Source organism: Felis catus, chromosome C2, assembly GCF_018350175.1.
Source record: "Felis catus isolate Fca126 chromosome C2, F.catus_Fca126_mat1.0, whole genome shotgun sequence".
NCBI classification, from domain to species: Eukaryota; Metazoa; Chordata; class Mammalia; order Carnivora; family Felidae; genus Felis; species Felis catus.
In genome coordinates, this window is record NC_058376.1 from 153,459,722 (window position 1) to 153,472,665 (window position 12,944).

A 12,944-nucleotide genomic window follows, 5' to 3' on the forward strand; every position below is an offset into this window, starting at 1 on the left:
CCCGGCCGACGCCGGGGCTGCGGCCGTTGTGGAGGATGTCACGGTGGTAGAATGTGTGTCTGTCTGGTGTTCACTCACCTCAAGTCAGGTAGGCTGGAAAAGGTGCTTCTCAAAGGAAAACTGGGCTCTTGTTATCAGGAAAAAGGGTAACGGGTGCTAGTCAAGTAAAAAAAAAAAGCCTAGTGTGTCTTCAAATTTTGCCTCTTTATCTCCTTCAAGACTTGAAAACCTATGCACTTTACATGTTTTCATGTTGACATCTAGAATTTTTCATCTGTGAGTCAAAAATGTGTAAGAAAAGGTAATTTTCAGAATTGTGTACACAGATATTTTAAAATACACCTATTCTCTCTCTCTTTCATTTGCATATACTAGAATATAAATGCTACAGCAATTTTGATGTCCTCTAACACCTGTGTAAAAAATTATGGACCAGCTCTTTAGTAGCCAAAAATATCAAATTGTTCATTCATTTTTTGGGGGATCATATCTCTCGTTTACTTTTCAGAGAGAAGTTTACCCTAATATAATTTATGCCTGAAAGTCTCATCAGCCGTCCAGTGATCTTCTGGAACAAAAATACTTATATGGTTTTAGATTAAAAAAAAAAAAAATTTTTTTTCCTGTGATTTAAAAGTCTAGAGTTAGTCTCTTTTCTAGATTTAATTATTACAAAGTTGCTACTCCAGATATCATCAAAGCCACAGCACTCTATTAAAATCTTCTGTAACTAATTATTACAGAGAAAAATAATAATTTCGGAGGACAGTAAGAGGGGGTAGCCTGTAGTTCCTTCGAAAAGAGTCACCTGGCGGTCACCTGCTTCTCCCTTCTGTTTTGATACTCTGCGGGCCAGGAATTTTCACCTCCTTGGGGCAGTACATGAGTTCGCGGTCAGTTCTCTCGGCTGTGCAGCAGATCCCTGTAAATGTAGTGGCTCAAAACAGCTCAGTTCTGTAGGACAGTCGTCTGATATGACGTGACTCAGTTTTCTACTCGGTGTCCCCTGAGGCTGGTGTCAAGGTACTGACGGGGCTTTGTTCTCATCTGGAATTCCGGGCCCTCTTTCGGGGTCACACGGTAGTGGCAGAAGCCGGTGCCCTGCGGTGGTAGGACTGAGGTTCTCGTTCCCTTGCTGGCTGACAGCCAGAGGCTGCGTCAGCTTCTATAGGCCCCACACATTCTTTGTCATGTGGCCCCCCCCCCCTTCAAAGCCAGCAGGGGAGAATTTCTTTTGTGCCTCACACCCCTCTCGTATTTTAATCCTTTGCCCTCTTCCTGACCTGTATACCTTTGACCTTTATGTAGTTCAGGCGGTTAGGTCAGGATAATCTCCATATCTTGAGGTCAAGTGCTTTGGGGCCTTGATTACCTGTGTGAAGTCTCATCACGTTTTGACGTTTAAAAATTTTTTAAATGTTTGTTTATTTTCAAGAGAGAGACAGAGACAGAGACAGAGAGCAAGCAGGGGAGGGGCAGAGAGGGAGACACAGAATCCGAAGCAGGCTCCAGGCTCCGAGCTGTCAGCACAGAGCCTGACGTGGGGCTCGAACCCACGAACCATGAGATCACGACCTGAGCCGAAGTTGGATGCTCAACCGACTGAGCGACCCAGGCACCCCTGATGTTTGTTTATTTTTGAGAGAGAGAGAGACAGACAGAGTGTGAGCAGGGGAGGGGCAGAGAAAGAGGGATACAGAACCCGAAGCAGGCTCCAGGCTCTGAGCTGTCAGTACAGAGCCCGACGCGGGGCTCAAACTCCTGGACCGCGAGATCATGACCTGAGCCGAAGTCGGACGCTTAATCCACTGAGCCACCCAGGCGCCCCATTACATTTATTCATTTTTGAGAGAGAGACAGAGCACAAGTGGAGGAGGGGCAGAGAGAGAGGGAGGCCCAGAACCCGAAGCAGGCTCCAGGCTCTGAGCTGTCAGCACAGAGCCCGACGCGGGGCTCGAACCCACAAACTGCGTGCTGATCGATTTTGCCAGTGCAGCTGGGCAGTTGGGGGCTATCTTTTTTTTTTTTATTTTTATTTATTTATTTATTTTTCAACATTTATTTATTTTTGGGACAGAGAGAGACAGAGCACGAACGGGGGAGGGGCAGAGAGAGAGGGAGACACAGAATCGGAAACAGGCTCCAGGCTCTGAGCCATCAGCCCAGAGCCCGACACGGGGCTCGAACTCACGGACCGCGAGATCGTGACCTGGCTGAAGTCGGACGCTTAACCGACTGCGCCACCCAGGCGCCCCACTTGGGGGCGATCTTAGAATTCTGCCTGCCCCAGTGAGATCCTTGATGGGTAAGACGTTTGACTTTGTAATTTTGTCTCATTTTTGTCAATGGGAGAAGGGCACTTGTGACTGGGGACATGGGAAAAGGGGGCTCCGTGAACAGGACGATGCCTGGATAGGTGCCTTGTCAAGGCGGTGAATTTTAGGAAAACATGGGCTTGGAAGTTGGGGATCAGGCGTTGATTTGCCCACATAAGTCTTTGTACCCCCAGGGCTACACCCGTTCCATTCGGAAACCTGTTGCATCTGTGATCACAGAGGCACCTTGGTGCTCGGCAAATACATATGTCAAAGCAGCGAATGGAGCTGGCAGCCAGAGGGTTGGGACTGGGAGGGTGGAAACAGTGACAACAAAAAGACCCTGATGCGAAAGCAATTGCCACTTTCTTCTATCCCCAGACAGGCTTTTTCCCCCCCCTTTTTTTTTCTGGAAGAATATTCTGTTTCCCCTCTAGGGAATAAAGAAATCCGAAGTCACAGCTTGCTGTTATCCTTACAGCTGTAACTGTTGCTTAGTAACCAGATCCCCCCTCTCCTTGCGTGTTGCCAAGGAGAGGGGAGAAAGGTAGAGAGGAGAGCACTTCTGAACCTCTTAAAAGCTATTGTCCTACCCACTCCACACAGGACTTCTCGCTTCTGGGAGTTGGGTGGATTGCCCAAGGCCAGCAGTTAAGATTCTAGAAGCAGAGGGACCTTGGTCTCCTTGCCCCAGGCTGCTTGGGCAGGGAACTGGGAGGAAGAGCCTTCATGGGGACGTCTCCTTATAGAAGGAACCTCGACAATCCCCTGTTGTCGTTCTGGCCTGCTCTAGCACAAACAGAGGACGTACAGATGCTCCTGAGCTTTGGGGCAGACCCCACCTTGCTGGATCGACAGTCCCGGTCTGCCATGGATGTCCTGAAGAGGAATAAGAACTTCAAAGCCATCGAGAAAATCAACAGTCACTTGGAAAAGCTGGCCACATGTTCCAAGGACCTATCAGGTACAGCTTCCGGTGAAATAACTTTTTTGGAGGGGGGGGGGGGGAGGTGCTAAAACTGGGTCTGTGATATTAGATGCAAATCACTTTATACTTTCTTAGTATATGATGATGGAGGTGAGACCCCTCAACTTTGGAAAACTTGTTTGCCTGTTTGGAAAGGTACAGTAAGACAACTCTTCCTTACAGAGTGTCTGTGACATTCTGGTAACTTTGCTAGGTCCGCCTTTGGGCGGTATAGGTGACTTTTTTTTTCCATGCATGCACACAGTAAAAAAAAAAGAATCATACAAAACAGGAGATAACAAAAATGAAGCCTACTCCCCAGAAGCAACTACAGCCAACAGTTTAAAATACATTCGTATCTCTTAAACACACATGGCTTATCAGTATGGGACAGCATCTATTGACTGGCTGCTGTATCCAACGAAATGCAACAAGTTAGCTCTAATTGTTGTATTTTGCCTAGTAATGTTATGTGTGTCGTTTACATTCTGCTCCTTACCTCTGAGTTTTCTGTGCTTCATCCACAGATGAATTCTAGAAATGGAATTCTAGTAAATGGCATTTACATGGTAGTGTGATTATGTAAATGATTATGTAAATTATGTTCTGCAACTGAACATAAGCCTAGCTGAAGCCGTAGAAAAGAATCACCAAATGTCCCGAAAACTTTGCTCTGTAATTGTGATACTATTTAAGCATCCCGGTTTAACAAAACATATACATTATTGTGTGGATGTGTGTGTGTATTTTTCCTGGAGGAGAGACACGGATAGTAGACTCATGGAGTTTTTTGAGAATGTCTTTATGTTGTCCTTACATTGGTTGAGTATAGGCAGTGTTTTCTTGAACATAGGTATTGTGTTTTGTCAATTCTAAATTGCAGTTTCCCCCCACATTTTAACGTCTTTAAAATCGGAGTGTGTTTCACATGTGGCGTGTCGATTTGAGGGCAGCTGTTTCTGGTGTGTCCGTCAGTGCGTGGGGTCTTAGATTGACAGAATATTCTGTAAAACCTTGTTCCTCCCAACTTTGGGGAAACTGTCACTGTCTTCTAGCTTCCATTTGCTACTGATTAGAAATCTGATGTCAGTCTCGCTTACTTTCCCGTCTAGGACTTTCTCTGTCCTTCGAGTTTTGAAATGTCCCTGGGATATTTCTAGGTGTGGGTCCTTTTTCGTTCTTTCCGCTTGGCTCTTGTTGGCCCCTTTCAATCTAACTTTTTTTTAGCACAGGGAAATTTATCTTTTATCATTTTGTTCCCCTCCGATGCCTTTTTGGTGCTACCATTAAATGGCTGCGCTTCCTGAATTTATAACACGTCTCTCTATTTTTCCCAAATGTTTTCTAGGTGCTTTTTCTTCCCAGATCTTTAACTTGGTCTCCAGCGTTTCTTTTATAACTCAGCTCGCTCTTTGCATATTTTGATTTGGAAACTCAGTTTTAATTTCTAGCAACTCTTGTTCTCTGATTCTTTCCTATCTATGGCAGCTCGTGCTTGTTCCGCATTCGCGCCTGTTCTTGAATGGCATTTGAGAATATTGCACATTTCAGGGCGTCTGTGTGGCTCAGTTGGTGAAGCATCTGACTTTGGCTCAGGTTATGATCTTGCAGTTTGTGAGTTCGAGCCTCGCGTCAGGCTCTATGCTGACAGGGCAGAGCCTGCTTGGGATTCTCTCTCTCTCTCTCTCTCTCTCTCTCTCTCTCTCTCTCTCTCTCTCCCCCTCCCCACTGCCCCTCTTACAAGCAAATAAGCATTAAAAAAAAAAGAATATCAAGAATTTCTTTCCTAAAAGAACGTCCTCCTCTCTTCTCTGAATTATTTGTTTCTTTGGCGGTTAGTAGATTCATTTTCTTATTTCTCTTTTGTGCTATTGCTCTTCCTTTTTTTTTTAAATAACAAAAAAAAAATTTAATGTTTATTTTTGAGAGAGAAAGACAGTGTGCAAACAGGGGAGGGGCAGAGAGAGAGGGAGACACAGAATCCAAAGCGGGCTCCAGGCTGTCAGCGCAGAGCCCGACGCGGGGCTCAAACTCACGAACCCCTGAGATTATGACCTGAGCCGAAGTCGGAAACTCAACCAACCGAGCCCCGCTGCCCCGCCCCCGGTGCCCTGCTATTGTTCTTCCTTAATTATCTTCTGATCTTTGGATGGTTTTTGTGCATGAATGAAGAACTAGACTGACTAATCCTCAATAGATGGTTAGTGTGTGTTTCCTGAAGTTATCTGGATGTGTTTCCCCTGGAAACACTGCCCCCACCCCCTGGAGTGGGTAAGTAGGTGACAAGGTGAAGGAAGCCCATTGGGTGTGTGTGTTGGAACCAAAGGCAGTGGGACAGGCGAGGTCATCGCAATTGCCAGGGTCCGGAAGGTTTTACTTGGGGGAGAAACTGCTTTTCATTTAACATCCCTGTGCCCCTCATTGCCCTATGTTTTTATTTTCATGTAATTGTTTAAAATATCTTCTGTTGTTTCCATGAGATCGTGGGAATGAGGGGACTGAAGTGTATTTGCAGAGTCCTCTGTTTCTCATAAATGATCTTTTAAAGCTGTGACATATCATGTTTAGTATTTTATTTATTTTTTATTATTATTTTTAAATATAATTTATTGTCAAATTGGCTTACATACAGCACCCAGTGCTCATCCCCACAAGTGCCCTGCTCAATGCCCATCACCCATTTTCCCCTCTCCTACCTGCCCCCCCACCCCCCATCCACCCTCAGTTTGTTCATGTTTAGTTTTTAAATGGTTTTGTGATTTCTTCTGTAAGGTAGTGTAATTAACAAATCATTGTGAATTCTTTCCTGAGAGGTTTATGTCTGTAATCCCAGCTTCGGGATGGTTTCTACTGTTTGAGAAATTGACACTGACCAAACAGATTTCTTTGCCAGTGAATTTCCAGGTTTTAAAATAACAACAAAAAAGGACCACCTGTTGATGGTAGAAAATGGCTGATTTGTTTGCAGATTTTTCACTTATGTTTAATTTTGTGTTTGTGATTAATTCTAACCCTAATTCTTAGAATACTGTATATGTGTGTATGTATGCTATATTTAGGGCTACAGACGTTAGCATTAGGTCATTCATTTTTGTTTAGTTTTCAAAGTTTTGATTTTTTCAAGTTTTTTTTTTTTTGTAGACTAGAATCTTTGAATATCTGCTAATCCTAAAAGCATCTCAGTTTCTTTTTTTTTTTTTTTAATTTGTTTTTTCAACGTTTATTTATTTTTGGGACAGAGAGAGACAGAGCATGAACGGGGGAGGGGCAGAGAGAGAGGGAGACACAGAATCGGAAGCAGGCTCCAGGCTCTGAGCCATCAGCCCAGAGCCCGACGTGGGGCTCGAACTCACGGACCGCGAGATCGTGACCTGGCTGAAGTCGGACGCTTAACCGACTGCGCCACCCAGGCGCCCCAGCATCTCAGTTTCTGAGACAGGGTCTTGTTCTCCTTTGCTCTCTCTCCACCTTCACCAACTAAATTTGTGGCCTAGGTTTGGAACTGGGAGAAGAGATTCAGTAGAATAGCAGCCAGTTCCCTTTTTACCTATTAGAATTCAATTATACTCTCATGGGAAGAAAAGCACATTCAAGAGGAATATGCCTTGTTCCAAGCCTGCCATTTGTCTCACTGAGTAGTTTGTGATGACAGTGGATGCCGTGAAACCTACAGCCTGCGTTCGTAAGCTTATTGGATATTACTTTAAAGTTTTCCGGACCGTCAACCACGAATTTTTTCTTGCCGTGTAGAAGAGTATTGAAAGACCATAGGGAAACTGAGTCAGAAGAGGCAAAAGAAACTGATAGATAGAAATTGGAGAAGAGGAGGATGACAGTTGTCATGACAAGCTAGCGAGTTGGAGTCTTCTGGTAGTGTATTTCCCAAAGACCCCGAGCAGTAGAACCCTTGTAGAAGTCGTTGGAATATGATGTCTGTATTGAACATCATTGAGCATCAATACGGCTGTGTAGAGCGGTGTGCGTAAATTTCATTTCTAAGATTTTTGCCAGTTGCACAAACTTTAAAATCTAAGGTGGGGTCCGGGAATCTTTGTAGACGAGTACCATGCAATATAATTTTCTGTAGTGATGTAAATGTTCTATATCTGCTCCGTCTCATGTGATAGCCTCTGGTCACATACGGCTAGTGAGCACTTGAAATGTGTGACCCATGCAACAGAGGAACTGGAAATTTCATTTTATTTAATGCATTTTAATTCTGCTTAATTAAGTTAGTGGCCATCGTGGTGGACAGTGTAGTTTTAGACTTCAGCCCCAGCGTGGTCTTTCTCACCAGCGTAGTAGTTGAGAAGACAGGCAGAGGGAGGGCCCAGGGCTATGGGCATAAAGGTAGCTCTCCAGTCATAAAGATTAGGGTTTTATGGACTTTAATCCTTCCCCATCCTCACATTAAATGAGCTGGATGGAAACACACTATCTTTGGGAAGAGTGCTGCTAGAGAGTTGGGGACCCTTGCTCCTGACCTGAGTCCACGAACTTAATCGTTTTGTTTTTTACATCTGGGGTCCCAAGTAAAGCGCCTTCAAGACCCTAGCTTTTCTTTTTCTTTTTTTTTTTTTATATATTAAATTTATTGACAGATTGGTTTCCATACAACACCCAGTGCTCATCCCAAAAGGTGCCCTCCTCAATACCCATCACCCACCCTCTCCTCCCTCCCACCCCCCATCAACCCTCAGTTTGTTCTCAGTTTTTAACAATCTCTTATGCTTTGGCTCTCTCCCACTCTAACCTCTTTTTTTTTTTTCCCTTCCCCTCCCCCATGGGTTCCTGTTAAGTTTCTCAGGATCCACATAAGAGTGAAACCATATGGTATCTGTCTTTCTCTGTATGGCTTATTTCACTTAGCATCACACTCTCCAGTTCCATCCACGTTGCTACAAAAGGCCATATTTCATTTTTTCTCATTGCCACGTAGTATTCTATTGTGTATATAAACCACAATTTCTTTATCCATTCATCAGTTGATGGACATTTAGGCTCTTTCCATAATTTGGCTATTGTTGAGAGTGCTGCTATGAACATTGGGGTACAAGTGGCCCTATGCATCAGTACTCCTGTATCCCTTGGATAAATTCCTAGCAGTGCTATTGCTGAAGACCCTAGCTTTTCGTACCCGGACGGACAATATTCTAATGTACAGAGTAGGGTAAAAGAAGCTCTCAGCCTCGGCTCATCCTGGGTGTCTCTGCGCCCGTTTTGATGATTATGGCGACAACGTCTTTGGAGAGGATGGCTTTTGCGCCTAGGTGAGAAGTAAAGGGTCTTCCTGAAGACTTCTGCTGTTCTCCAAACCAGAGCTTCTGATGTTAATGGGAGCCATTTGGGAGGCTGTTAAAATGCAGAGTTTGATTCGGCAGGTTCTGGGCAGGACCCGAGATTTTGCAGTTCTTGCAAACTCCCGGCGGAAGCTAGAGCCCATTGGGAGGAGCAAAGCTTTAGTCCTAGAGTCAGGGTTACATACAGCAGTCCCCCGCCCCATCTGCAGGGGACACGTGCCGAGACTCCCCGTGGACGCCCGCCACCGTGGACGGTACTGAACCCCGGATGTCCTATGTTTTTTCCTATTCATACATCCCTCTGATAAAGTTTAATCAGAGCCCAGCAGGAGATGGAAAACAATAACTCATATTAAATAGAACCGTTATAACGATCTAGACTGTAAGAAGAGCTAGGTGAATGTGGTCTCTCTCGCTCTCTCAAAACACTTTATTTGTACTCTTCTGGCCCTTCTTGTGATGACGTGCGACGGTAAAATGCCTGCCTGATGAGGCGACATGAGTCTGAGGTGGGCACTGCGACAGAGCCTTAGGGTACTACGGACCTTCTGGCGATTTGTGAGCAGGAGCACCGTCTGTTTCTGGACTGCGGTCGACCGTGTGACTGAAACCTTGGCGAGGGACACTCTTAACTGCCTTTCCCTGCCTCTCACGGCCACCACCAGGTGGCGGCAGGTCCACCGCTCTGGCCGCCGTCCCTCTTCTCTCCTCAGGACCGGAGCCCTCATTTTCCTCATTTTGTACTGTCTGATTCACTTAGAATGAGGACCATTCCAGGCCTCTGAGGCCCTCCCTCCAGGGCTCCGGTGGGAGCCAGCTGCGTTGTGTTGTGCACAGCACTCGGAGGACACGAGAAGCTTCTCTGTGTGTGTGTGGGCTTCCCCCGTAGACGGAACTTGGGGCTCAGAGGCCCTAGTTTCTCATCTTACCAGCCCTCAGCACCGAGATGGTGCCCCATTTTCATACATACAGGAATCGACCTAAAAGATGTTCCTGATATGTTTTCCTTATTAAAAAAGCAATGTATTCTTTTTTTTTTTAATTTTTTTTTTTCAACGTTTATTCATTTTTGGGACAGAGAGAGACAGAGCATGAACGGGGGAGGGGCAGAGAGAGAGGGAGACACAGAATCGGAAACAGGCTCCAGGCTCTGAGCCATCAGCCCAGAGCCCGACGCGGGGCTCGAACTCACGGACCGCGAGATCGTGACCTGGCTGAAGTCGGACGCTTAACCGACTGTGCCACCCAGGCGCCCCAGCTATGTATTCTTTTTAAAAATTTCACAAAGTATAGAAAAGGAAAACAAGAAAATATTAATTTTCCATAAACTCACCTCCCTCCCCCCCCCCCCCAAATTAATATGTTTGTGATTTGGTCATTTCGTCTTGTTCCATGCTTTTAAGGTTATGCATTTTTCTTTTCTTTTGTAAAAGTGAAATGAGTACATAAATTTAAATTGATAAAATGTGTGTACTAAAATTTAACCAGTTGTGCCTTTTTTAGCTTGAAAGAAGAATTTCAGGCAAAAACGAAATCTCTTTCTGAGATGGTTTGTTTCTGTGTTCTAACACTTCTGAGCACGATTGCAACTCCAGAAGATCTCTTTTCGTTCTAAGTTTTGATTTAATTTAATTTTTTTCCAAAAATTTTTAAATGTTTATTTATTTTTAAGAGACAGAGAGAAACAGAGCACGAGTGGGGGAAGGACAGAGAGAGAGGGAGACACAGAATCCTAAGTAGGCTGCAGGCTCTGAGCTGTCCTCACAGAGCCTGATGTGGGGCCCGTGAGATTGTGACCTGAGCCGAAGTCGGAAGCTTAACTGACCGAGCCACCCAGGCGCCCCCCCCAACTTTTAATTTTAAATCTGCTTATATATATATCTAGTAAACCTGATCATTGTAGAAAATTTGTAAAAACAGAGTTTTATGTAAAAACAAACATTTATTATAATTATACTTTGGCATATTTTATGCAGTCTTTTTGTTGTTGTTATTCAGCACTTATATAATCATCTTAAAAAAATCTGTGATTATAATGTATAAGCAACTTTATATTCTGATGTTTCTCTTGTCTCTTATTAAGCTTATGGAAAATTTAGAACAAAACAGATTCAGAGTAATAAGCAAGTCTGCCCAGAAATACCATCATCAGTGTGTTAGCACCTTTCCTTTAATGTGTCTTTTTAAACAATTTTTTAAGTTTACTTATTTATTTTTGAGAGGGAAAGAGAGAGAAAGAGAGAGCATGAGCTGACAGGCAGAGAGAGAGAGAGTCCCAAGCAGGTTCTGCTCTGTCAGCACGGAGCCAGATGTGGGGCTCAAACTCACAGACCACGAGATCATGACCTGAGCGAAACCAAGAGTCGGACGCTTAGTCGACTGAGCTGCCCAGGCGCCCCCTTTACGCACCTTTACATTGTTGATGTCATTCTCTGGTTTCTTTCCTGATGCGTGGAATTTTCTCTGACCCACTGCTTGACTATTCAGAACCACACAACCATGCGTTTATTATACAACCGCATCTAATTGTCTGTATTGTCAAGCTTAGTATATTTCTGTTCAGTTTCAAGAAGACTTTTATACTAATTTCCCTAGTGGAAGAATGATGTTCTAGAAAAGCTGTTGATGGCATGAGGTCGGGCACACGAGACTGATGGAAGTTGCTCCTTTTCCAAGGGTTTTGTTGTTCTGTGAATTTCACTGTTGTGAAACACTGTTGTGTTGTTCTGTGAATTTTCACTGTTTTCTGTGTGTTCGTTGGCATCTTAGGATGAACTTGGGAGGGCCGATCTGGGGGTGCTAGTTGGTCAGTGTTACACCACATACACGTTTCCTGGGTCTCTGGCTGAGGTGATGTAGCTCTTCCTTTGCCACGCGGTTTCCATTTCTTTTTCTTTTTTATAAATTTTTTTTTTCAACGTTTATTTATTTTTGGGACAGAGAGAGACAGAGCATGAATGGGGGAAGGGCAGAGAGAGAGGGAGACACAGAATCGGAAGCAGGCTCCAGGCTCTGAGCCATCAGCCCAGAGCCCGACGCGGGGCTCGAACTCACAGACCGCGAGATCGTGACCTGGCTGAAGTCGGACGCTTAACCGACTGCGCCACCCAGGCGCCCCATCCATTTCTTTTTCTGTGGAGGATGGTGCTAAAATGGGTCTTGCTTCTGTCTGGCACCTGGAGGTCTCTTGAGTAGAGGTCAAAGTGCGTTTGTCCCCGATGTCAGTAAGTATTGCTGTGTGTGTGTATGTGTGTGTGTTTCTGGTGCTCTGACTTGATGTGTTGAAAGGGCATCCAGGTGTGTGTCAGAAGGCACAGCAGGTAATGTTGGAACTGTGCTTGGATCCTGGGTCCCTTTCACCATTGTTGTGTGCTCCCTGACATGCTGTGCCCTTCAGTTTGGGAAGCCAATGCCCAAGGTTTGCTCTCAAGGAGACCGGCTTATGGAGCCAGTTTTGCTTGTGTTCCTTCAAACCAGGAGTGCTAGGGAATTTACACGCTCTCAGGGCAGCCTGTAGCCAGTGACACAGTGAGGTGAGCATTTGAAAGCCCGTCTCCCTGACTTCTCATGGGGACACCTGTTTGGAGTACTCACGTTGGAGCTCCCCTGTGGGTTCAGGCAAGGCCACCTGGCTTCCTCCCTGACCCCTAATCTGCTTCCCCCCATTTCTCCGCTGGTTGCCTCCTTCATGAACAGCTTGCACACAAATCCTTGACTCGGGGCCTGCTGCTGGGGAAGCTGATGAAGACAGGATGCTTTCAATCTTTTTCTCATTTTCAACTAGTTCATCTCTTTTAAAGCGTCCCTGCTCTATTAGAACATGACGTTGAATATTCGTTCGTCTCTGCACGATGTGATGGCACTTGACGCCGTGGGGCAGGCCCTTTCCACTGGGTGTGAAAACACACATCCTATGTGCTCAGTAAGATTCCGTCGTAAGCACGAGCGCTTTCTGAGTGTATCACCTGATAGCAAAATAAAACATTTGCCCTTTTCAACATTGTCTCCGCGGAGGTTTTCTAATCATGGCGACTTTCTCAAGTAAATGGAACCAAGGGGGTAGAGAGGTGGCTCCTTCCTCTTGGCTTTTTCCTGCTTGCCAGTAAGACTCACGGGTGGCTGGGGTATGGTTGGATGTTACTGTGGTGCTAAGCCCTCCTCTTGCTGTCTTACTTCCCTGAACTGTTGTTATGTGAGTTATCTATAGCTATGTAACACATCGCTCCCCGAATGTAGCCTCTTGACGCAACCAGCATTTATTTCGCTCATGATCCTGCAGGTCAGTAGTTCAGGCTGGGCTGTTCTCGTAGCTTTAACTGAATTCCTCCAAGTGTCTGTGGACGTGCCGGTCTTGGCCAGGCC

The 12,944-nt window shown here is 45.2% G+C and overlaps 1 protein-coding gene across 2 annotated transcripts in view; it reads left to right on the top strand.

The window, feature by feature from the left end:
* Nucleotides 1–12,944, top strand: part of TRANK1 (tetratricopeptide repeat and ankyrin repeat containing 1) — a 99,966-nt gene that overhangs the window by 43,355 nt on the left and 43,667 nt on the right. For both annotated transcript variants that reach the window (XM_045037902.1, XM_045037903.1), the window contains one exon: nucleotides 3,109–3,279. In XM_045037902.1, coding sequence (XP_044893837.1) covers nucleotides 3,109–3,279 — 171 coding nt within the window. The remainder of the gene's footprint in view (nucleotides 1–3,108; nucleotides 3,280–12,944) is intronic.